This window comes from Heptranchias perlo, chromosome 3 (genome assembly GCF_035084215.1).
Source record: "Heptranchias perlo isolate sHepPer1 chromosome 3, sHepPer1.hap1, whole genome shotgun sequence".
In the NCBI taxonomy this organism is placed as follows: domain Eukaryota; kingdom Metazoa; phylum Chordata; class Chondrichthyes; order Hexanchiformes; family Hexanchidae; genus Heptranchias; species Heptranchias perlo.
In genome coordinates, this window is record NC_090327.1 from 42,320,419 (window position 1) to 42,347,583 (window position 27,165).

The 27,165-nt window shown below is 44.1% G+C and overlaps 1 protein-coding gene across 4 annotated transcripts in view; it reads left to right on the top strand.

Annotated features, from left to right (window-relative positions):
• Window positions 1–27,165, top strand: part of virma (vir like m6A methyltransferase associated) — a 133,538-nt gene that overhangs the window by 65,159 nt on the left and 41,214 nt on the right. For 2 of the 4 annotated variants that reach the window (XM_067979251.1, XM_067979253.1), the window contains exons 17-18: window positions 15,149–15,281; window positions 26,751–26,903. In XM_067979251.1, coding sequence (XP_067835352.1) covers window positions 15,149–15,281; window positions 26,751–26,903 — 286 coding nt within the window. Of the gene's footprint in view, window positions 1–15,148; window positions 15,282–26,750; window positions 26,904–26,979; window positions 27,013–27,165 lie in introns of those variants that run through there. The other 2 variants (XM_067979254.1, XM_067979252.1) reach the window with 2 other exon arrangements.

Sequence of the window (27,165 nt, forward strand, 5' to 3'; positions counted from 1 at the left end):
CAGGCTTGGGCTCATAAGTGGCAAGTAACATTCGCGCCAGATAAGTGCCAGGCAATGAACATCTCCAACAAGAGAGAATCTAACCACCTCCCCTTGACATTCAACGGCATTTCGATCACCGAATCCCCCACCATCAACTTCCTGGGGTCACCATTGACCAGAAACTTAACTGGACCAGCCATATAAATACTGTGGCTACCAGAGCAGGTCAGAGGCTGGGTATTCTGCGGCGAGTGACTCACCTCCTGACTCCCCAAAGCCTTTCCACCATCTTCAAGGCACAAGTCAGGAGTGTGATGGAATACTCTCCACTTGCTTGGATGAGTGCAGCTCCAACAACACTCAAGAAGCTCGACACCATCCAAGATAAAGCAGCCCGCTTGATTGGCACCCCATCCACCACCGCAAACATTCACTCCCTTCACCACCGGCGCACAGTGGCTGCAGTGTGTACCATCACAGGATGCACTGCAGCAACTCGCCAAGGCTTCTTCGACAGCACCTCCCAAACCCGCGACCACTACCACCTAGAAGGACAAGAGCAGCAGGCACATGGGAACAACACCACCTGCACGTTCCCCTCCAAGTCACACACCATCCCGACTTGGAAATATATTGCCGTTCCTTCATCGTTGCTGGGTCAAAATCCTGGAACTCCCTTCCTAACAGCACTGTGGGAGAATCGTCACCAGACGGACTGCAGCGGTTCAAGAAGGCGGCTCACCACCACCTTCTCGAGGGCAATTAGGGATGGGCAATAAATGCCGGCCTCGCCAGCGACGCCCACATCCCATGAACGAATAAAAAAATATATAGTCAAGTCTCTGGAGTGGGGCTTGAACTCACGGCCTTCTGATTCATAGGTAAGAGAGTTATCACTGGGCCAAGGCTGACACCTGTCCAGGACACACATTGTGTATTTCTGGTATAGAATCACAGAATGTCAGAGGGAGATAGAAGAGCAAATATGTAGGCAAATTTCTGAGAAGTGTAAAAACAATAGGGCAGTAATAGTAGGGAATTCCATCTACCCTAATATTAACAGGGACACAATCAGTGCAAAAGGTATAGAGGGCGCACAATTCTTAAAATGCATTCGCCAGTACATAGCAAGCCCAACAAGAGTGCGGGGGGGTAGTTCTGGATTTAGTTTTAGGGAATGAAGCTGGGTAGGTGGAAGGAGTGTCAGCGGGAGAGCATTTTGGTGGTAGTGATCATAATTCAGTTCGATTTAGCATAGTTATGGAAAAGGACAAAGATAGAACAGGAGTAAAAGTTCTAAATTTAGGAAAGGTCAATTTTACTAAGCTGAGAAGTGATTTAGCAAAAGTGGACTGGAAACAGCTGCTTGAAGGTAAATTAGTGTCAGAACAGTGGGAGAGATAGTGAAGGCTCAGAAAGACATGTTACCACAAAGAAAAAGGGTGGGACTGCCAAATCTAGAGCTGCTGGATGACAAGGAGCATACAGGGTAAGATAAGGCAAAAAAAGGATGCTTATGTCAGACACCAAGAGCTCAATACTATAGAAAGCCTAGAGGAGTATAGAAAGTGCAGGGGTGAAATTAAAAAGGAAATTAGGAAAGCAAAGAGAGGACATGAAAGAATACTGGCAAGTAAAATCAAGGAAAACCCAAAAATGTTCTATAAATACATAAAGATCAAGAGGATAACTAAGGAAAGAGTATAGCTTATTAGAGACCAAAAAGGTAACCTATGAGTGGAGGTGGAAGATGTGGGTATGGTTCTTAATGAATACTTTGCGTCTTTCTTCACAAAAGAGGGCGACGATGCAGAGATTGTAGTTGAGGAGGAGTGTGAAATATTGGCTGGGATAAACATAGTGAGAGAGGAAGTATTAAGGGGTTTAGCATCTTTGAAAGTAGATAAATCGCCAGGCCTGGTTGCAATGTATCCCAGGCTGCTAAGAGAAGGAAGGGAGGAAATAGCGGAGGTGCTGATCATCATTTTCCGATCCTCCCTGGCTACAGGCGTGGTGCCGGAGGATTGGAGGACTGCTAATGTCGTACCATTGTTTAAAAAGGGAGCAAGAGAGAGACCAAGTAATTATAGGCCAGTCAGTCTAATCTCGATGGTGGGCAAATTATTGGAATTCTGTGGGACAGCATAAATCGTCATTTAGAAAGGCACAGGTTAATCAAGGACAGTTAGCATAGATTTGTTAAGGGAAGGTCGTGTCTGACTAAGTTGATTGAATTTTTTGAGGAGGTAACAAGGGGGATCGATGACGGTAACCCATTTGATGTAGTGATTTTACGTGGATTTTAGCAAGGCTTTTGACAAGGTCCCACATGGCAGACTGGTCAAAAAAGTAAAAGCCCATGGGATCCAAGGGAAAGTGACAAGTTGGATCCAAAATTGGCTCAGTGGCAGGAAGCAAAGGGTAATGTTGGACGAGTGTTTTTGTGACTGGAAGGTTGTTTCCAGTGGGGTCCCACAAGGCTCAGTACTAGATCCCTTGCTTTTTGTGATAGATATCAATGATTTGGACTTGAATGTGGGGGGCTTGATCAAGAGGTTTGCAGATGATACAGAAATTGGCCGTGTGGTTGATAGTGAGGAGGAAAGCTGTAGACTGCAGGAAGATATCAATGGACTAGTCAGGTGGGCAGAAAAGTGGCAAATGGAATTCAATCCAGAGAAGTGTGAAGTAATGCATTTGGGGAGGGCAAATAAGGCAAGGAATTACACAGTAAATGGGAGGATACTGAGTGGTATAGAGGAACAAAGGGACCTTAGAGTGCATGTCCGCAGATCCCTGAATGTAGCAGGACAGGTAGATAAGGTGGTTAAAAAGGCATACGGGATACTTTCCTTTATTAGCCGAGGCATCAAACATAATAGCAGGGAGGTTATGCTCGAACTGTATAAAACATTGGTTTGAGTACTGCATACAGTTCTGGTCACCACATTACAGGAAAGATGTGATTGCACTGGAGAGGGTACAGAGGAGATTTATGAGGATGTTGCGAGGGCTGGAGAATTTTAGCTATGAGAAAAGATTGGACAGGGTGGGGTTGTTTTCTTTGGAACAAAGGAGGCTGTGGGTAGATTTAATTGATGTGTATAAAATTAAGACAGGATTAGATAGAGTGGATAAGGAGGACCTATTTCCCTTAGCAGAGGGGTCAGTGACCAGGGGGGCATAGATTTAAAGTAGTTGGTAGAAGGATTAGACAGGAGCTGAGGAGAATTTTTTTCACCCAGAGGGTGGTGTGAGTTTGGAACTCACTGCCTGAAAGGGTGGTAGAGGCAGAAACCAACCCTCAACTTTATTTAAAAAGTACTTGGATGTGCACTTGAAGTTCCATAACCTAGAAGGTTATGGACCAAGTGCTGGAAAGTGGAATTAAGCTGGATAGCTCTTTTTTGGCTGGCACGGACACGATGGGCCGAACGGCCTCCTTCTGTGCCATAACTTTCTATGATTCTATGAATGGTTACAGTACAGAAGAAGGCTATTTAACCTATTGAGCCCGTGCCGGCTCTTTGTAAGAGCAATCCAGTTAGTCCCATTTCCCCGCTCTTTCCCCGTAGCCCTGCATATTTTTTCCCTTCAAGTATTTATCCAATTCCTTTTTGAAAGCCACTATTGAATCGGCTTCCACCACCCTTTCAGGCAGCGCATTGCAGATCGTAACTACTCGCTGCATAAAGTTTTTCCTCATGTCGCCTTTGGTTCTTCTGCCAATCAGTGTCTGTGTCCTACGGCTGTCAACCCTTCCGCCAGTGGGAACTGTTTCTCTTTATTTACTTTATCTAAACCCTTCATGATTTTGAACACTTCTATCAAATATCCTGTCAGCCATCTTTGTTCTAAGGAGAACAACCCCAGCTTCAACAGCCTATCCACTTAACTGAAGTCCCTCATCCCTCGAATGATTCTAGTAAATCTTTTCTGCACCCTCCCTAAGGCCTCCACACCCTTCCTAAGGTGCGTTGCCCAGAATTGGATGCAGTGCTCCAGTTGTGGCTGAACCAGTATTTTACAAAGGTTCAACATAACTTCCTTGCTTTTGTACTCTATGCCTCTATTTATAAAGCCCAGGATCCTGTGTGCTTTTTTATCTGCGCTCTCAACCTTTCCTGCCACTGTCAAAGAATTGTGCACATATACCCCCCAGGTGTCTCTGTCCCTGCACCCCTTTTAGAATCGTACCATTTAGTTTATATTGCTTCTCGTTCTTCCTGTCAAAATGTATCACTTCGCACTTCTGTGCGTTAAATTTCATGTGCCATGTGTCTGCCCATTCCACCAGTCTGTCTATGTCCTCTTGAAGTCTATCACTATCCTCCTCACTGTCCACTATACTTCCAAGTTTTGTGTCATCTGCATATTTTGAAATTGTGCCCTGTACACTCAAGTCCAAGTCATTAATCTATATCAGATAAATGTAAGGAATCTTACAACACCAGGTTATAGTCCAACAATTTTATTTTAAAATCACAAGCTTTCGGAGATTATCCCCTTCGTCAGGTGAATGAGTGAAAGATTCTCAAATCGCATATCTTATATTAGGCTGGGACAGCATCACACCAATCAAAAGGTGCCGTTGTTCAAACAGGCCAATCACGGAGAACAGCACGTCCCAGTACACTGGATATAAATTGTGTCAATTACACAGACAGAAAGAAAGAGACCCAAATGGCAGAGAGAGAGAGAATATTAAAACACATAACTTTTTTTTCCCTTTTTGCTGGTGGGGTTACGTGTAGCGTGACATGAACCCAAGATCCCGGTTGAGGCCGTTCTCATGGGTGCGGAACTTGGCTATCAACTTCTGCTCGACGATTTTGCGTTTTCGTGTGTCTCGAAGGCCGGCTTGGAGAACGCTGACCCGAAGATCAGTGGCTGAATGTCCTTGACTGCTAAAGTGTTCCCTGACTGGGAGGGAACCCTCCTGTCTGGCGATTGTTGCGCGGTGTCCGTTCATCCGTTGTCGCAGTGTCTGCATGTTCTCGCCAATGTACCATGCTCCGGGGCATCCCTTCCTGCAACGTATGACGTAGACAACGTTGGCCGAGTCACAGGAGTATGAACCATGTACCTGGTGGGTGGTGTCCTCTCGTGTGTGATATCCGTGTTGATGATCTGGCATGTCTTGCAGAGGTTGCCGTGGCAGGGTTGTGTGGTGTTGTGGACGCTGTTCTCCTGAAAGCTGGGTAATTTGCTGCGAACGATGGTCTGTTTGAGGTTGGGTGGCTGTTTGAAGGCGAGTAGTGGAGGCGTGGGGATGGCCTTAGCGAGGTGTCCGTCGTCATCGATGACATGTTGAAGGCTGCGGAGAACATGGTGTAGTTTCTCCGCTCCGGGGAAGTACTGGATGACGAAGGGTACTCTGTTGGTTGCGTCCCGTGTTTGTCTTCTGAGGAGGTCTATGCTATTCTTCGCTGTGGCCCGTCGGAACTGTCGATCGACAAGTCGAGCGTCCTATCCCGTTCTTACGAGGGCGTCTTTCAGCGTCTTTCACTCATTCACCTGACGAAGGGGATAATCTCCGAAAGCTTGTGATTTTAAAATAAAATTGTTGGACTATAACCTGGTGTTGTAAGATTCCTTACATTTGTCCACCCCAGTCCATCACCGGCATCTCCACATTATATCAGATGAAGCAGTGGTCCTAGTACCGACCCTTGGGGAACACCATAGTATACTTTTCTCCAATCCGAAAAACAGCTGTTCACCATTACTCTCTGTTCCCTGTCACTCAGTCAATTTTGTATCCTTGCTGTCACTGCCCCTTTTATTCCATAGGCTTCGATTTTGCTGACTAGCCTATTATGTGGCACTTTATCAAACGCCTTTTGAAAGTCCATATACACAGCATCAACTGCATTGTCCTCAACAACCCTCTCCGTTACCTCATCAAAAAACTCAATCAAGTTAGTTAAACGCGATTTGACTAACACATTCGTGCTGGCTTTCCCTTATTAATCCACACTTGTCCAAGTGACTCTTAATTTTGTCCCAGATTATCGTTTCTAAAAGCTTCCCCACCACCGAGGTTAAACTGACTGGTCTGTAGTTGCTGGGTTTATCCTTACACCCTTTTTTGAATAAGGGTGTAACTTTTGCAATTCTCCAGTCCTCTGCCACCACCCCCATATCTAAGGATGTTTGGAAGATTATGGCCAACACTTTTCCACCCTTACTTCTCTCAGTAACTTAAGATGCATCCCATCTGGACCGGGTGACTTATCTACTTTAAGTACAGCCGGCCTTTCTAGTACCTCCTTTTAATCAATTTTTAGCCCATCCAGTATCTCAACTACCTCCTCCTTTACTGTGACTTTGGCAGCATCTTCTTCCTTGGTAAAGACAGATGCAAAGTACTCATTTATCACCTCAGCTATCCCCTCTGCCTCTATGTGTAGATCTCCTTTTTGGTCCCTATTTGGCTCCACCCCTCCTCTTACTACCCATTCACTACTTATATGCCTATAGAAGACCTTTGGATTCCCTTTTATGTTAGCCACCAGCCTATTCTCATACTCTCTCTTTGCCCCTTTTATTTCCATTTCCACTTCTCCTCTGTACTTTGTATATGCAGCCTGCTTCTCACTTGTATTATCAGCCTGATATCTGTCATACCCCCCTTTTTTCTGCTTCATCTTATTCTCTATCTCTTTCGTCTTCCAGAGAGCTCTGGCTTTGTTTGCTCTACTTTTCCCCCTCGTGGGAATGTACCGAGACTGTACCCGATTCATCTCTTTAAAGGCTGCCCATTGTTCGAGTACAGTTTTGCCTGCCAATCTTTGATTTCAGTTTACCTGGGCCAGATCAGTTCAAAACCCACTGATTCCAGTTAAGTATTCCAATTAAGTGTTTTTACTCTAGATTGCTCCTTGTCCTCTTCCATAACTTATGATCCTATGATCACTGTTCCTTAAATGTTTCTCCACTGACACTTGCTCCACTTGACCCACCTCATTCCCCAAAACTAGATCCAGCAATGCCTCCTTCCACATTGGGTCGGAAAGATACTGATCAAGAAAGTTCGCCTAAACACACTTGAGAAATTCCTCCCCCTCTTTGCCCTTTACACTATTACTATCCCAGTCTATATTAGGATAGTTCCTTCCCACTAGTTGGCCTATAGAATACATCCAATAGTGTGATGGCATCTCTATTGTTTGTTAACTGTAACCAAATAGATTCTGTCCTAGACCCCTCAACGACATCCCCTCTCTCCAGCACTGTTCTTGATACGAATGTCTATGATAACAACTGACTGGAATTGAGCAATAAGGCTTTGTGCATCTTTAAGAAAATGAGACTATTTTCACCCAGTTACAAACTCTGGGATTTTCTCTAAACTGAAATTTTATCTTTTAAAAAAATGTTCAGAAGCAATAAGTTGTGTTGTCGTGTACTTCATAACACATCAAATGCTCAGAAAGCTTTCTGTCAACATGGTCTTCATTTGCAGCTCAGAACTGTACTGTGAATCAGAACTATCCATTGACAGAAAGGAAACATAAAATTGCTTACAAGCAAACGCACTCTTTCAACATCCAGCTAAACCCCAACTTTGGAGAAAGCTTTAATAAAAAAAAAGGCTGCATCCACAATCAGTCTGAAAGGGGAAAGGAAGTCAAGGATGACAGAAAAGTTAACATCGTAAATTTGTTATAGTTTTCTTGTGTAATTTCTCTGTAGAAAATTGCAAGGAGGCAGATTGGATCTTTTGCAGTGAACTGTACCTAAAATACATTAACTTGCAAAATATCACACCAGAAGGCTTTTCTCCTTCTTAGTCTCTTGTTACATTAGTGCCAACAACGATGATTCATTGCTTTTTGAAAATTAGTGGAATTGTGCCAGAGGCTGACAACTGCTTCTACAAAATCATGTACTGAATAAGGGATTAGTCATATAATCCTATTCACTTTTGGGGTGTTGAGTGTACCTTTCCTAAAACAGTATTGGGAATGATTTTCTCTTTAAAATTTGAAGTTTAAAATTTTGAGAGTTTGAGAGTAAAAATTTGGCCTGTGACTTTCAGAAACAACTGTTCTAGATTTCAAGTTTAGAACTCCACATTTTTGTGTTAACTTCCTGCTTCCAAATCCATCCATATGCCATAGGGTTATCTACTTGGTTATTCAGCTGGTCTCAGTAGAATTTGCGATGATTTCTTTAGGCTTTAATAATTTTTTCTCTCTGCACTGGTAAATTGTTTCAGGTCATATTAACACATGGACATAACATATGTATAATAGCATCAAATTTTACAGAATATAAGCAGTTATAAGGTAGCATATGTTCAAAGCTGCCACATAACAGGGAGTGCCCAGCTCACTGGAGAAAGGAATTTTGGATTAGCTTTTCATGCCTTTTAGTTTTCCCACAATGTGCAGGTTTCATGCTCCTGTCAGTATTAACTGTCTGCATGCGGTATCTAACCAAAAGCGTAGGTAAAATCAAGTGTCTGATAGGTCTGTTTTCCTCTTTATTGTAATTATTGTTATATATCTAGGATGCAGTAGTTTCTTGTTTTTTATCTTTTTTTTAAAATTTAGCCATTTTTAATGTTGGATTTTCTTTTATTAAGTCACAAGTTTCCCCAGATTTCATAGAAATTGGGTATTATATTAGACTTTGTTAATACAGTTTAAAATAAGTTAAGTTCTTCTAATCCAAAAGAATTATTAAAACAGCAATTTATATAGTGTTTTTAAGATAGAAAAATGTCCCAAAGCACTTCAGAGGCGCAATCATAAAAAAGGATGCCAAGCCAAAGGAGGAGTTATTAGGAGGGGTGACGTAAAGCTTGGCCCAAGAGGTAGGTTTAAGGGGTCTTAAAAGAGAAATGGGAGATGGAGAGGTATAGGTGCTTAGGGAGAGAATTCCACAACCTGGAACAGATGGCTGGAGGGGGTTAAAGAGGTAAGAAGGGAGAAGGCCAAGAAGGGATTTAACACAATAAGAATTTTAAATTGGAGGCGTTGAGGGCTTGGGAGATGATGTAGGTCAGGAAGGACAGGGATGATGGGTGAGTGAGACTTGGTGCGGAGCAGGATGCAGGCAGCAGACTTTGGATGGGAACTTAGTTTATGGATAGTGGAAGATGTGAGGCCTGATAGAAGAGGATTGGAATAATCGAGTCTGGAAGTGACAAAGGCATGGATGAGAGCTTCAGCAGAAGATAGGCTGAGGCGGGGGTGGTGAGCAATGTTACGGACATGGAAGTAGGAACTGTGTGATGGAGAGGGAAATATTTACAATGTCAACTAGTATGGGAGCCAGGAGGGATGTTTTGTGGTCAGCACCTCAGTGGGAATATGGTTGTGCAAGCAGGTGGTGAGTCTCATGGACGAGATGAGCTCAGAGAAGGAATGTGAGGAGATGGGAAACTAGAAAAAAATGCAGGCTTCGGGCTAGAGTAGGAGGTTGCCTGGAGGGACGTTTTTTTTAATTTGTTCATGGGATGTGGGTATCGCTGGCAAGGCCTGCATTTATTGCCCATCCCTAATTGCCCTTTAAGAAGGTGGTGGTGAGCCCCCGCCTTGAACCGCTGCAGTCCGTGTGGTGAAAGTTCTCCCACGGTGCTGTTAGGTAGGGAGTTCCAGGATTTTGACCCAGCAATGATGAAGGAACGTTGAAATATTTCCAAGTCGGGATGGTGTGTGACTTGGAGGGGAATGTGCAGGTGGTGGTGTACCCATGTGCCTGCTGCCCTTGTCCTTCTAGGTGGTAGAGGTCGCGGGTTTGGGAGGTGCTGTCGAAGAAGCCTTGGCAAGTTGCTGCAGTGCATCCTGTGGATGGTACACACTGCAGCCACGGTACGCCGGTAGTGAAGGGAGAGAATATTTAGGGTGGTGGATGGGGTGCCAATCAAGCGGGCTGCTTTGTCCTGGATGGTGTCGAGCTTCTTGAGTGTTGTTGGAGCTGTACTCATCCAGGCAAGTGGAGAGTATTCCGTCACACTCTTGACTTGTGCCATGTAGATGGTGGAAAGGCTTTGGGGAGTCAGGAGGTGAGTCACTCACCGCAGAATACCCAGCCTCTGACCTGCTCTGGTAGCCACAGTATTTATGTGGCTGGTCCAGTTAAGTTTCTGGTCAATGGTGACCCCAGGATGTTGATGGTGGGGAATTTGGCGATGGTAATGCCGTTGAATGTCAAGGGGAGATGGTTAGACTCTCTTGTTGGAGATGGTCATTGTCTGGCGTGAATGTTACTTGCAACTTATGAGCCCAAGCCGAGATGTTGTCCAGGTCTTGCTGCATGCAGGCATGGACTGCTTCATTATCTGAGGGGTTGCGAATGGAACTGAATACTGTGCAATCGTCAGTGAACATCCTCATTTCTGACCTTATGATGGAGGGAAGGTCATTGATGAAGCAGCTGAAGATGATTCGGCCTAGGACACTGCCCTGAGGAACTCCTGCAGCAATGTCCTGGGGCTATGATTAGCCTCCAACAACCACTACCATCTTCCTTTGTGCTAGGTATGACTCCAGCCACTGGAGAGTTTTCCCCCTGATTCCCATTGACTTCAATCTTACTAGGGCTCCTTGGTGCCACACTTAGTCAAATGCTGCCTTGATGTCAAGGGCAGTTACTCTCACCTCACCTCCGGAATTCAGCTCTTTTGTCCATGTTTGGACCAAGGCTGTAATGAGTTCTGGAGCCGAGTGGTCCTGGCTAAACCCAAACTGAGCATCAGTGAGCAGGTTATTGGTGAGTAAGTGCCGCTTGATAGCACTGTCGAAGACACCTTCCATTGCTTTGCTAATGATTGAGAGTAGCCTGATGGGGCTGTAATTGGCCGGATTGGATCTACCCGACAATTTTCCTCATTGTCGGGTAGATGCCAGCGTTGTAGCTGTACTGGAACAGTTTGGCTAGAGGCGCAGCTAGTTTTGGAGCACAAGTCTTCAGCAGTACAGCCAGGATGTTGTTGGGGCCCATAGTCTTTGTTGTATCCAGTGCCCTCAGTTGTTTCTTGATATCATGTGGATTGAATCGAATTGGCAGAAGACTGGCTTCTGTGATGGTGGAGATATCAGGAGGAGGCCGAGATGGATCATCTACTCAGCACTTCTGGATGAAGATGATTGCAAATGCTTCAGCCTTGTCTTTTGACTTGGTGGGTAAGAAGATTGAGGGTAAGCAAGAAGGGCAGCTGCAACAGATGGTCTCAACCTTAGTTACAGTCCAGGAGATCCTCACACTTGTTGAAGGTGAAAGTGGAGGGGGCAAGGAAGAGGAGTTTAATGAGATGGTTGCAAGTAAAGAGAAGAAGCCGGGAGTTATCTTTGCTCTCCAAGGTGATCCTAGAGTATTGGATGGTTTTGGCAGAGGAGAGTGAGGTCCAGTAGTGCTTGATATGGTCAAGGTGGATCTTGTGATGGATGGCCAAATCATTTGTGTGCCATATGCGCCCACATCTGTGCCCCTTGTACTTGAGGGAACGAAGATGGGGGCCATCCCTGAGGGAATAACCAGGAAGGGAGGGAGAAAAGATTTTGCTGGGGACAAGGGCATCAAGAATGGAAGTGAGAGAGTGGTTGAGCAAATTGACAGCTGCAAAGTATTGTGGCGAATGAAATGCCAAAGTCTAAGCAGTTGAGAGTATGAAAATGCAGTTGCAAATGACTTGGAGAGTCTCCCCCCCCCCCCCAACCCCCCACAGGAACAGAAGGGGAAGGAAGTGTGATTGGAAAGGGGGAGGTGGGGATGTGGGTGGTGAGGGAGACAAGGAAGTGCTCAGAGATCGCCTTGTTAGTGATTGATACCATGAGAGTAGAGAGGCCACAGGAAATGGTAAGGTTGAGTGGTTGATCATGAATATGGGTAGGAGAGTTTATGTGGAAGGAGGGGTTTAGAGAGGACAGAAGGGTGATTAATTCAGAGAAGAAGAGGACAAGAGGAGTTGAGATGGGGATTGAAATAACTGAGGATGCAGAGTCGCTCAGTACTGAGGCAGAAAGAGAAAAGGCAGGACGGTATCACTGAGAAATTCGGAGTGGGGTTTGAGGGGAATCACCACCACCACTGCAGCAGTTTGGGCAGGGCAGGTGGTGGAAAGTATAGTCAGACAGGGAGGTTTCGGTAAGGTACATGATGTTGCCATCCATGAGATATAAATTTTAATTAAAAAAATTTCAAAATTATATATTTTAAAATCGCACTCAGTTGGAAAAGAGGGTTGTTCTGTTATATATGAATATTAGGATTTTCAAGTGGCTAAGATCAAACAACTTCCTCCTAAATGTCTACTGTTATCTGGAATTGCCTTCTTTGACGTCAGTTGGGAAAGAGAAATAATCAAAGTTGTACTGAGCAATTACATACCCTATACTTTAGTTATTAATATAATTTCAGTTACACTGTATGTACTAGTTTGATCCTTCTAAGGAAGGGAAAATGTTAGAGGAGGGTGCACAGATAAACTAGCCTGTATTGAAATTCTGACCGCCAGTTTTGTCTGCTACAGTTTGGGTTAATGTATTTAAGCTTGTGAGAGGGTTATGAGCACACTTTGCATGTACTTGCATTCAGGTTTATGAACATACAAATTAAGAGCAGGGGTCGGCCATTTGGCCCCTCGAGCCTGCTCTGCCAATTGATAAGATCATGGCTGATCTGATTGTGACCTCAACTCTACTTTTACATCTACCTACTATAACCTTTGACTCCCTTGTTAATCAGGAATCTATCTAACTCAGCCTTAAAAATATTCAATGACCCTGCCTCCACTGCTCTGGGGAAAGGAGTTCCACAGACTCACGACCCTCTGAGAGAAAAAAATTCTCCTCATCTCCGCCTTAAATGGGAGACCTCTTATTTTTAAACTGTGGCCCCAAGTTCTAGTCTCTCCCACAAGGGGAAACATCCCCTCAGCATCTACCCCTTCTAGTCCCCTCAGGATCTTGTATGTTTCAATAAGATCACCTCTCATTCTTCTAAACTCCAGTGTATACAGGCCCAACTTGTCCAACCTTTCCTCATAAGATAACCCCCTCATCCCAGGAATCAGTCGAGTGAACCTTCTCAAGAACCGCCTCCAAAGCAATTATGTCTCTTAAATAAGGAGACGAAAACTGCACACGGTATTCTAGATTTGGTCTCACCAATGCCCTGTACAACTGTAGCAAAACATCTCTACTTTTATATTCCATTCCCCTTGCAATATATAACAATATTCCATTTGCCTTCCTAATCACTTGCTGTACCTGCATACTAACTTTTTGTGATTCATGTACGAGGACACCCAGATCCCTCTGTACCTCAGAGTTCTGCAATCTCTCCATTTAAATAATATACTGCTTTTCTATTCCTCCTGCCAAAGTGGACGAGTTCACATTTTCCCATATTATACTCCATCTGCCAAATTTTTGCCCACTCACTTAACCTATCTATATCCCTTTGCAGACTTCTTATCTTCACAACTTACTTTCCTACCTACCTTTGTGTCATCAGCAAATTTAGCAACCATACATTCGGTCCCTTCATCCAAGTCATTAATGTAGATTGTAAATAGTTGAGGCCCAAGCACTGATCCCTGTGGCATTCCACTCGTAACATCTTGCCAACCTGAAAATGACCCATTTCTGCCTACTCTCTGTTTCCTGTTAGCCAACCAATCCTTTATCCATGCTAATATGTTACCCCCTACACCATGAGCTCTTATTTTGTGTAGTAACCTTTGATGTGGCACCTTGTCAAAAGCCTTCTGGAAATCTAACACCACATCCACAGGATCCCCTTTATCCATGTTGGTTGTTACTTCTTCAAAGAACTCTAATAAATTAGTCAAACATGATTTCCCTTTCACAAAGCCGTGTTGATTCTGCCTGATTGCATTGAGATTTTCTAAGTGCCCTGCTGTAACCTCCTTAATAATAGATGCTAGCATTTTCCCCATGACAGATGTGAAGCTAACTGGCCTGTAGTTTCCTGCTTTCTGTCTCCCTCCTTTTAAACTCTCTTCTCCTACAAGGTGAGAAAGAACAGGCCTGTGAGTGAAATACTTTTCAAAAAACCCAGCCCCAGAAAGTCATTGATGCCATGTCTGTTTTCCAGGCATAAAACGAACACCCAAGCGTCCAGTATGATGGGTGGGAGTGCGCCGCCCGCCATACTGGTAAAAGCTTCAGTATAGGCATCCAGGGTCCGCATCTGGAACAGACCCTTTGCATGCCACCCCAACACGCTGCCTATTTCAGGACTGAAAACCTGGGGACATCCCAAGGATATATAAGACGCTAATTTAGTGTGAATTCATTCTTTTCTATTATTCTTATGCTGTGGTGTCCAAAACTGTTCCAAAGACTCCAATTGTAGCCTAACTGAGGTCTTTTCTATTCTATGCCTCTTCATACAAAACGAAGTTTGCCTTTTTATTATGGCCCTTCTCTGTGTGCTGCAACCTTTAATGACTTGTGCATCTGCACACAGAGGTAAGTCCTTTGCTTCTCTATTCCCTTTAAAATCTCACCACTTAAGCTGTATTTCCATGTTGAATTGCATCTGGCAGGTTTTTGCCCAGCCTGCTAGTCTGTCCATATATTTCATAATTCTTGTTAGTTTTTGCTTTATCCCTACCCTTAAAATTTGGTGTCCGTATCAAATTTTGACATTGTTTCCTGAGCTCTTAAATCTAAATTATTTATGTATGTAATAAATAACAACGGCCCCAACACTGCCTCTGTGGAACCTCTCAACAAACCTTTCCATTCCGAGAAACTTCTTTTAACTGCCATCCTTTGGTTCCAGCCCTCCAACCGTCTCTCTATCCGTGTGGCCACATTTCCATCTTATCTTTGCTGTATGTCTTTTAAGTAATCCATATCAAGTGCTGTTTGAAAATCCACATAAACGACATGCACTGCATTTCTTGGTTGGGATCTGTTACATTGCCTCCCCAACAAAAGAAGGCATAATGATAGCTGTGACCAAGAGCATTAATTTGCAGTTGGATCACAAATCTACTGTAAATAAAGCAGACTTCTCATAGATGAATGCAACAAAAAGTTATGTTTTAAACTGTACCTGAAAGTCATGTTTTAGGTTGCACCTACAAGTCAATTTTGAATTTGAAATGATAAATTATGAAAATGTTTGACTTTTCAAACCGTTAGTCTATCTTTTTAAACAATTTTTTCTCTCTGAACAGCTCTCTGAGACGATACAGTAATGCCCTCTATTGTTTGCTAAAACGTGTGGTTCATAATTTCAACAAAGAAATGGCTGAGTTGGCTTCCTTATTGTTAGATTTTCTGCGGCAGATCATAAACACAGACAATTTGGTAAGTGACAGAAATGTGTTTTGTTTTATTGATCATCAGTTTTGAAAACATAACTAATTACAACATTTATACATTTAGTGCGATGTGTCTTTATTACTAGTTATAATCCTCACCAGTTTTTTGGGAGTGATTAAGGCTCAACCTCTTCCATCTTAATGTTTACTGTGAAATCAGGAAGACTTCAGACCTTAATAACTGTTTGGAGTTTTGGTCCAAGTATTTTTTTTTACATAACATATCTTGAATCAAATTGGGTCAGAGCTACAGTTAGATTATATTTTGCAAGCAAAAAACAGTGGGTGTGAATTCCCATTATGTTACACAGAATGTATGACTTTTGAAATTTCTGCTTTTAAAAATACCAAATATTTAATAAGAACAACATAAGAACATAAGAAATAGGAGCAGGAGTAGGCCAATCGGCCCCTCGAGCCTGCTGCGCCATTCAATAAGATCATGGCTGATCTGATCCTAATCTCAAATCTAAATTCATGTCCAATTTCCTGCCCGCTCCCCGTAACCCCTAATTCCCTTTACTTCTAGGAAACTGTCTATTTCTGTTTTAAATTTATTTAACGATGTAGCTTCCACAGCTTCCTGGGGCAGCAAATTCCACAGACCTACTACCCTCTGAGTGAAGAAGTTTCTCCTCATCTCAGTTTTGAAGGAGCAGCCCCTTATTCTAAGATTATGCCCCCTAGTTCTAGTTTCACCCATCCTTGGGAACATCCTTACCGCATCCACCCGATCAAGCCCCTTCACAATCTTATATGTTTCAATAAGATCGCCTGTCATTCTTCTGAACTACAATGAGTAGAGTCCCAATCTACTCAACCTCTCCTCATATGTCCGCCCCCTCATCCCCGGGATTAACCGAGTGAACCTTCTTTGTACTGCCTCGAGAGCAAGTATGTCTTTTCTTAAGTATGGACACCAAAACTGTATGCAGTATCCAGGTGCGGTCTCACCAATACTTTATATAACTGCAGCAATACCTCCCTGTTTTTATATTCTATCCCCCGAGCAATAAAAGCCAACATTCCGTTGGCCTTCTTGATCACCTGCTGCACCTGCATACTAACTTTTTGATCTTCTTGCACGAGGACCCCCAGATCCCTTTGTACTGCAGTACTTTCCAGTTTCTCGCCTTTAAGATAATAACTTGCTCTCTGATTTTTCCTGCCAAAGTGCATAACCTCACATTTTCCAATATTGTATTGCATCTGCCAAATCTCCGCCCACTCACCCAGCCTGTCTATATCCCCCTGTAGGTTTTTTATGTCCTCCTCACTCTCCACTTTCCCGCCCATCTTTGTATCATCTGCAAACTTTGATACGTTACACTCGGTCCCCTCCTCCAAATCGTTAATATAGATTGTAAAGAGTTGGGGACCCAGCACCGACCCCTGCGGAACACCACTGGCTACTGGTTGCCAGTCCGAGAATGAACCATTTATCCCAACTCTCTGTTTCCTGTTAGATAACCAGTCCTCCACCCATGCCAGAATATTACCCCCAATCCAGTGATTCTTTATCTTGAGCAATAATCTTTTATGTGGCACCTTGTCGAATGCCTTCTGGAAGTCTAAATACACTACGCTCACTGGTTCCCCTTTATCCACCCTGTACGTTATGTCCTCAAAGAACTCAAGCAAATTTGTCAGACATGATTTCCCCTTCGTAAAGCCATGCTGACTTTGTCCTATTAAATTATGTTTATCCAAATGTTCCGCTACTGTCTCCTTAATAATAGATTCCAAAATTTTACCCACCACAGATGTTAGGCTAACTGGTCTATAATTTCCAGCCTTCTGCCTACTACCCTTTTTAAATAAGGGTGTTATATTAGCAGTTTTCCAATCTGCCGGGACCTTTGCCGAGTCCAGAGAATTTTGGAAAATTATTACCAAAGCATCCACAATCCCTACTGCCACTTCCCTCAAGACCCTCGGATGTAAGCCATCAGGTCCAGGGGATTTATCCGCCTTGAGTCCCATTAATTTACTGAGTACCAATTCTTTAGTGATTTTAATCGTATTTAGCTCCTCCCCTTTTTGTCCAGTGTTGGGATATTCTTAGTGTTCTCTACTGTAAAGACTGAAACAAAATATTTGTTCAGCATTTTTGCCATTTCCATGTTTCCCACCATTAATTTCCCGGTCTTATCCTCTAAGGGACCTACGTTTGCCTTAGCCACCCTTTTTCTTTTTATATAACTATAGAAACTCTTGCTATCTGTTTTAATATTTTTTGCTAATTTATTTTCATAATCAAGATAGGTATTCCTCATTCCCCAGTGTCCCAATAACTGTATTTTAAGTGCACTGTTAGGCACTGTTCCCTCTAAGCTGCGCGTGAGGCTGCGCAGCAGTCTGTTGTGGGCCGCGCACTTAAACATTCCATCTGCGCACCAAACCACTGCTCTCACACCCTCTCCCCGGACCCCGGGCCCTTCTCCAGCTCTGCCTCCCTGGTCCCCAGAGCTCCAGCCCCAGGCGGCCAGCTCTGCCTCTGGTGCTGGGAAGTGTCCGAGTGTCCTATCCCGTGGCTCCGGCCCCAGCCGCCGCATTGTTTATCGCATTGCCAGGAAATGCAGTCAGCGAGCAGCTGATTGGCTGTGTGGAAAAAAAGTAAAAGTAAAATTGAAACCGATGCGTTTGTCAATGGCTTGTCGGAGACTGATTTGTTTGCTGTTTTGTATTTCTGACTCAATTTAAAAATTCTGATTTATCACGATTTATTTCTGTTTGAATCAGTCATTGTGCTGATTCAACAAAAAGCTGATTGGAATCGTTCCCATCAGGTAATTTTTAATAGCCTGGACTAATAATCCAGAGTCATGAGTTCATATCCCGCCATGGCAGCTGGTGAATTTAAATTCAGTTAATTAAATAAAATTCTGGAATTTAAAAAAAAGCTAGTATCAGTAATGGTGGCCATGAAACTACTGGATTGTCGTAAAAACCCATCTGGTTCACTAATCTCCTTTAGGGAAGGAAACCTGCTGTCCTTACCCGGTCTGGCCTGAATGTGACTCCAGACCCACAGCAATGTGGTTGATTCTTAATCACCCTCTGAAATGGCCTAGCAAGCCACTCAGTTGTCCAAGAACGCGGCTCACCACCACCTTCTCGAGGGCAATTAGGGATGGGCAATAAATGCTGGCCTTGCCAGCGATGCCCACATCCCACGAACGAATAAAAAAAGATAAAATATAACGAGACTGGTCTGCTCAATCCTAGTGCAACTTAAGAAACCCATTTCATAAATTATATAAATTTATCAGCCAATATAACAATAAATTATTACAATTATCTATTATTTTGTACATTTGTTCTGTTTGTTATTCACCCTGAATAATGTTTTCTAAAAAGATCTTCTATTTAAAGTTGTGATTTTTTTTTTACGGTGGCGCACACAGCCTTTATATCGGTGCACAAACCCAAATTCATTCCACACATGGCCGTAAAAAATTAGAGGGAACCTTGCTGTTAGGGGTTCTGTTCATAAACTTGTCAGAGCAAACAAATGGGACAAAGTACTGAATCATTGTGGTGACAATCTAAATCCAGCACTGTATTTTGAATAATGGGGTGAGTTAAAGGTTTTTCCCGGTTCTCCAATTTGTTTTTCCCTTATGTCATCTCGCAGTGCATTAATATTATATCTTTATAGAATCATAGAATCATAGAAGTTACAACATGGAAACAGGCCCTTCGGCCCAACATGTCCATGTCGCCCAGTTTATACCACTAAGCTAGTCCCAATTGCCTGCACTTGGCCCATATCCCTCGATACCCATCTTCCCCATGTAACTGTCCAAATGCTTTTTAAAAGACAAAATTGTACCCGCCTCTACTACTGCCTCTGGCAGCTCGTTCCAGACACTCACCACCCTTTGAGTGAAAAAATTGCCCCTCTGGATCCTTTTGTATCTCTCCCCTCTCACCTTAAATCTGTGCCCCCTCGTTATAGACTCCCCTACCTTTGGGAAAAGATTTTGACTATCGACCTTATCTATGCCCCTCATTATTTTATAGACTTCTATAAGATCACCCCTTAACCTCCTACTCTCCAGGGAATAAAGTCCCAGTCTGTCTAACCTCTCCCTGTAAGTCAAACCATCAAGTCCCGGTAGCATCCTAGTAAATCTTTTCTGCACTCTTTCTAGTTTAATAATATCCTTTCTATAATAGGGTGACCAGAACTGTACACAGTACTCCAAGTGTGGCCTCACCAATGCCCTGTACAACTTCAACAAGACATCCCAACTCCTGCATTCAATGTTCTGACCAATGAAACCAAGCATGCCGAATGCCTTCTTCACCACCCTATCCACCTGTGACTCCACTTTCAAGGAGCTATGAATCTGTACTCCTAGATCTCTTTGTTCTATAACTCTCCCCAACGCCCTACCATTAACGGAGTAGGTCCTGGCCCGATTCGATCTACCAAAATGCATCACCTCACATTTATCTAAATTAAACTCCATCTGCCATTCATCGGCCCACTGGCCCAATTTATCAAGATCCCGTTGCAATCCTAGATAACCTTCTTCACTGTCCACAATGCCACCAATCTTGGTGTCATCTGCAAACTTACTAACCATGCCTCCTAAATTCTCATCCAAATCATTAATATAAATAACAAATAACAGCGGACCCAGCACCGATCCCTGAGGCACACCGCTGGACACAGGCATCCAGTTTGAAAAACAACCCTCGACAACCACCCTCTGTCTTCTGTCGTCAAGCCAATTTTGTATCCAATTGGCTACCTCACCTTGGATCCCATGAGATTTAACCTTATGTAACAACCTACCATGCGGTACCTTGTCAAATGCTTTGCTGAAGTCCATGTAGACCACGTCTACTGCACAGCCCTCATCTATCTTCTTGGTTACCCCTTCAAAAAACTCAATCAAATTCGTGAGACATGATTTTCCTCTCACAAAACCATGCTGACTGTTCCTAATTAGTCCCTGCCTCTCCAAATGCCTGTAGATCCTGTCCCTCAGAATACCCTCTAACAACTTACCCACTACAGATGTCAGGCTCACTGGTCTGTAGTTCCCAGGCTTTTCCCTGCCGCCCTTCTTAAACAAAGGCACAACATTTGCTACCCTCCAATCTTCAGGCACCTCACCTGTAGCGGTGGATGATTCAAATATCTCTGCTAGGGGACCCGCAATTTCCTCCCTAACCTCCCATAACGTCCTGGGATACATTTCATCAGGTCCCGGAGATTTATCTACCTTGATGCGCGTTAAGACTTTAGCATTGAACAAACCAGTTTTACAGTGTGCAGATGGTACGCCTGAATTGACTCCAAAGTGAAACACAGTGAGTCTCCCTTTTCTCGGGAGTATTACTTCAATCTGGTGTCAGGTCATAAGAATTCATTGGAAAAACAGCAAAATATAATTTGATTGAGTAGCTTGTAATTCATAGAGTCATAAAATGGTTACAGCACAGAAGGAGGCCATTCGGCCCATCGAGCCCGTGCAGGCTCTTTGTAAGAGCAATCCAATTAGTCCCATTTGTCCACTCTTTCCCTGTAGCCCTGCAAATTTTTTCCCTTCAAGTATTTATCCAATTCCTTTTTGAAAGCCACGATTAAATCCGCTTCCACCACCCTTTCAGCGCATTCCGGATCATAACTACTCACTGCGTTTTAAAAAAAAGTTTTTCCTCATGTCACCTTTGGTTCTTTTGCCAAACACCTTAAAAATTATTACTATTGCACATGATTTAGGGTTTATGAATCTAACTTTTAACACTATTTTATACAATTTGGGGTTGGGATGTGCTTCTCACCTTGAGGTTAAAGCACATTGTTGGAGAAGAGCAAAGGGACAATGCTTTACATCCAACCTGCGAATGTTTAATGCTGACATGGGGTGCCCAAAGTAAAAAAGTGTTCCATTCCCCAGCATTAATATGCCTCACCTTGATAAGCACAACCATTTGCCAGAGATACAAACCAGAACCTTTTCAAAATAAAGTTTAACTATTGATTAGATGATGTACATGATGTACATACTTTTCAAAATAAAGTTTAACTATTGATTAGATGATGTACATGCATATGAACTTGTGTGCATGCCTGACTTGTTTAGATTTACCTGAGGAAGGAGGAAGTCTCCGAAAGCTTGTGAATTTAAAATAAAATTGCTGGACTATAAGTTGGTGTTGTAAAATTGTTTACAATTGTCAACCCCAGTCCATCACCGGCATCTCCACATCATGTTTAGATAGACAAATTAATGTACAGTTCATGGAGAGCCATTTCTCCCCAGCAGTTTGAGAATAGCATGGCAACAGAAGTATTTGTTTCAAATAAAATGCAGTGCTAGTAAAATTGGATGGAAATGATTTTCTAGTGCTGCAACAGAAATACATTGCAGTCTGACCTTGGAATTAATGAACGTTATAAATCTCACCAGTCTTGTCTGTTTTATGATTGCAGTTTCAGTAAAATCACAGTTCCTTCTAAGTTCATTCCCTATATTTGCAGAAAATAAAGCCCACACTAAAGTGGAGCTCTTTTATCTCTGGCTTGTTATTTTTTTATTTGCCAAGCTGGTCAGCAGCATTATCTCCAGTTTCTAGACAGGACTTTGGGGTCGATTTTAGGATGGCCGAGCAGGTGCGTTCATGGCGGGGGGCTCCGAAAATTGGGGATTCCCAGGGCGGGTCCGGAGCCTGATCCAACCCGCCCACTTCCGGGTTCCCCAATGATGCGCTTAAATGCGCGCGCAGCCCCCGCATGCGGGACTCCCACAGACAATTAAAGCCGGCGGGATCCCACTTAAGGCAATTAATTTGATAGTTCAGGTCATTAGGAGACCTGATTTGGAGGATATTTTAGGAGGGGTGGGATTTTCAGGTCAGCTGAGCGTGTTTCCCGTACTGGGGGAAACACTCCCAGTTGAAATAGACGTGTTGCAGCCATCAGCCTGTGGCAGCTGCAAACGTCCATTTGACAGGTGTCCGGGGGGGTGGTTGAGGAGACCCTCACTCATTGCAGGAGGCCACTCTGTCACTTTGGACAAAGTTTGGCCTCCACCACCCTCCTCCTAACACAAAAAATCACAAACTTGCAACCTCAACCCTGGTGTGCAGACACATTTACCAACCTTGCGGACCCCCTCAAACGTACATCTTCCGGATGGGGGCTGCCATAGCTGCAGTCATGACCTCCTCGGAGGATGAACAGCATCGCTGTCCACCTCTGACACGTGGAGCTCCACAACACAGTGCTGTAATACATCCACCTGCACAGCAGGAGGGAGGGTAACCGCAGAGAGCGATGCGTCTCAGAAGGCACTACCTTCGCCACAGGGTTTACAGACCGAGGCTCAGCTTCCTGGACCTCTCTGAGGAGCAATGCACACGGAGGCTCAGAGTCACTCGACATGTAGTCGTGGACATCTGCAGCCTCCTTCATGCCGAGCTGCTCTTCTTACCTGTCGCTGTCAAAGTCACCACTGCCCTCAACAACCTCTCCTCCGGATCATTCCAGGGTGCCACCGGGGACATCGCCGGCGTCTCTCCGTCATCTGCACAAAAGAGCCCTGCAAATACACCTGCACCCACTCTGCAGCGACACAATGGGTGGGATCAGATGTGGGTCTTCATGGTGATCCTCAGGAAAGGGCATTATTGCACAATCCAGAGAAGATTTGCAAAGATGTGGCAGTAGTGGTGATAACAAATTTTTACGTTTTTTTTTCAAAACAAACAAAAGTAAATCAAAAACACGACATTTTGTCTTAGACCCTTTGTGCTCACAAAACCTTTGACTTACGATTACGGGAACCCTTACGTGGTGCTACCCCTGTGGCTTCAGCAGAGGTAGTGGCAGGTTGCTCTTGTCCATGCTCTGACTGATGAGATGCTTTGCGCGGACACCCTCTGGGTTTCGGTGCCTGTGAGGGCCCCTCCAAAGACTGCTCCACCTGTGCAGGGGCAGACTCGGCCACCTGGAGAGGGGGCAGCATTGCGGGTACTGTTTGAGAGGGGGGCAACGGGTGAGACGTGTGAGCGCTTTGAGTGGTGTCCTCACTTCCATGTCCCCTTTCACCATCATCCCTCTCCTGGCCCTGGCCCAGGCCCACATCACTCCTTCCACCCTGCTGGACGACAGTTTGGAGGACATGTGCGACGCCTTGGAAGGCCAGTTGTAAGGCATCTGTCAGCCTGTTTAAGGCGGCAGAATGTTGCTCACCCTGAATCCGAACGGCCGTTGTCAGGGCCTGAATGAACTCATTGTTGTGCCGTGCTTGAAGCTCGATGGAGGCTAGCCTTTGCTCCATCACAGACATTCCCGCACCTACCCGCGACACTATCTCAGAGATGCCTTCACGTCCCTGTGACAGTATCTTGGAGATACCCTCCTGTACCTGTGCCACCATTCCACTCATGCAGAAGTTAGACTTCTCCATCCTCTGCACGATTGTGGAGAGTGTGCGTGGCAACTGTTTCAGTACCTCGGCAATATGCTGCTGCCCCTCAATCATTCTCCTTTTCATGGCTGGCCCCCAGGGTTCAGCATCTGGGTCCAGCTGAGCAGAGCCTGGAGAAGAGTGCTCCCACCGACGTGGACTCTCCACGGCTGCCCCTGCCTCCAGGATCTGCTCGTGCTCACGTGCGTGGTGACTCACCATGTGCAAGTCCAACTAAGTGAGGACGGGGACCCACCAAGGTGTGTGTATCTGTGCTGGTAGATGGCTGGCTCAGATGTGACAATGGACCCTCAGAGACCTCTGAGGAATCTCCCTCCGCAGTCACGGCGGTCGCAGATGGCCCTGCAAGAGAACAGAAAGCAATATAAAGCATATGGACAGACGTTGAGGTGCTGCAGATGCCAAGTGATGCTAAGATCATTCACTATCATGAGTGCTGAGTGTTAGATTTCTGTCACCAGCTGCTTGTGCACTCCCAGTCTCGACGTCCACCACGGACAGGCACTCCAGCGTCCGGCATACTTCCAATACCTGCTGCTCCGCGTCTGTTAAAACCACCTGGTGTGGCGGGCTCCCTCCGGTCTTTGCCCTCTGCCGGGCATTCTGGCATCTCTTCTCCTATCAAGGCAAAACACAGAGGTGTGATTGTGTGATGGTTGCATGGTGACCCGCTGCATGCATTGGTGTGAGTGGGGGTGAGCATGAGGGAGATGCATGGGAGGGTGCATGTGAGACATAGCCATGAGATTGTATGAGGATTGGGTTGCGTGGTAGTGTTCGAATGGGAACTGGGGTGGTGAGTAAGTGCAGGCAAGGTGAGGATGATGGTTGAGTGGATGTGAGGAGTGATGCGAGAGCGTTGTGGTGGCATTGCAAAAGGAGTTGTGTAGTGGTGGAGGTGATGTGGAAGACAGAGTGTGGGAGAATGCGTAAGTATGCTCACTTTGGCTGACCTGGTTAGGTCATTAAAGCGCGTCCTGCACTGGACCCAGTTTCTGCACACATTGCCGCTGCTGGTGACCTCCTCGGCCACTTCCAGCCAGGCCTTTCTTGGTGGCGGAGGGAGGCCACCTCCTCCCATCCGATGGGGACAGAATTTCCCTCCTCACCCCATCGTGCAGCACCTGGAGTGATGAGTCAGAGAACCTTGGAGCAGCCTTGCCTCTGGCCTGCTCCATACTCCAAAATTGTTTCTTTGCTGCAGGAGGAACATTGGAGGACTGCCCCTTTAAATAGGGCTCCTCCTGCTGACAGCCTGTGATGCGGGTGCGCAGTTCGCCCGCTGCGCAGGTCTGGAACGGGAAACCCAGAAGCATTTGGCTGCGATCGCGTGTGGAGCGCCCCGAATTCACTGGGCGCGTTACCCATGCGCCCAGTCGACCCCCCGCTGCCAAACCGCCTCCTCCCTAATATCGGGCCCTTTGTGTCAGGTGCGGTGCATAGGCACCCATAAAGTGTTGCAAGTGCCCATAATTAAAAGTTTACTCCAGAGAAAGGCGTTTCAATTGTTTCATCCTCAAAGTATATTCATCTGAAAAATGCACAGACTATTTTGTAATATTTTTCAAAAACAGATCATATCAGTTGGCCTCCATCTTTAACATTCTGAGGCTGGACTGAAAATTATGATACCTTAGTTTATTCTCAGCTCTCACTGCCCATCCTCTACTGCCCACTCATGAAAGCATTCCTACAGTTAAGTTATGGAGTATATTTAAGGAAATAAGACTGGTGTTTATTTTATGCTTCGGTGATCATAATGATAGTAGTGACCTATTGTTGTCATTGACTTTTGAAATAACAACTGAGTTCCAAATCAGCATTGAGGGGGGAAACTAAAACACTCAAATGGAGCGTTATACCTGAATGCGATGCACACCTCCACTGTCCTTTCATATTGTAGAAGAAAACTAAACCGCTAGTTCGCAAGTGTAATCTGGAAGAAACCTCTCGTGGTTTTTGTATATGACACTACTAGTCAGGACTTGAAAAAAGATTGTTTTTATAGCACTAAATCATGGATGACAATGAGTGGTGCTGAGTCATTTGAATCTGCACAACCAATCTAAGACTAGTTCTCCTAAAAATGCCTAACAAACTACCGTTGTACCTTTTTCAATTGTTAGGAAGGAGTTGCTTCACTGTTTTTAACCACTTGGTTAAATACTTCAAAACTTGGTCTTAGCATGCAGTATTTCATAGTTTCTTTGTATTAAGTGTACATAAATGTACAGCTTCTGCACTTTTTAATAGGTTGTTACAGTTTTTACGTTTTTATGGAACTGTTTTCTTTCAATGGCTTCACTAGTTTCTATAAGAAAACATTGTTTCTCACAATCCATAAGTTGAATTTTTGTAAGTGATTTGGCTGTTGCAAAGTTGCATGACATTTGGCTTGACAATGACCTTTACATGTAGTATTCTGCTTGGTGAATTAATCGTAGTTCTGATAAAAATGTGGCAATACAAGAAAGAAAATTATTTGAATAAATACATTCAAGCAGATGTGGAACTGAACCAATCTTGCACTGTTTTCAGCGGAAAACAAATTCCTGCCTGCACAGCTCCCACAACTGTCACATGTTTCTAGTCAAACGAGTTTATCAACTAAGTGTTGCAAGAGATTCACCGTGGACAACAAACAGTGCTTTCAGAATTTCAGTTTTGCTATTCACGTAAATGCTACCATTGGAGTCTAAATCAGAATCAAAGTTAACTTCTGTTTAGCCATTCAGACGAATGAAGGCATCTGATCTGTGTAATTGATACTATCCGCTATTGCAATTTCCATGTTTTGTGATGTTTGTGTTTTCTCTATTAAAAATACATATTATTTACAACATTGTTGGAGTCAGATAATCTGACTTGAATAATTGGGAAAATGTTATATCGTTTAGAAAAAAGATGAAACATTTATCATTGCCGTTAATAGTTTTAGTATATTAAATCAATTTTTGATAACTTCAGATTTAAACATTGTGTAATGATTTATTGACCTACAGGCCAGTTGTGGAGATGAAGGTGCTCCTATGGAAATAGATGGGCTCCAGACTCCCCGCTCTTCAGCGTTTAGTGCTACAGAAGTGAAGCAGCTGTTAAAATGGAAGGAATCTACTGATGATCATTTGCTATTTGAACTGGATAAGGTTGTAACGGTATGAGTTTTTAAAACGAAAAGACAGTGTAGGATGTTTTATGACTATTCAACCAATTTATTCTTACATTTTTCAGACAATACAATTTCTTTGACAACAAAGCATCTATATATTAAAATTTTTGAGTAAGTTGCGAACCGCATTGAAAACTACTATGTAAACATTTCTTGTGAGAATTCTGATCTTAGAATATCCACACTTGTCTTGTGTTTACCCATGACATTTCCCTGTTACACCAGTAAGGGGTGCTTAATGGTGTTTC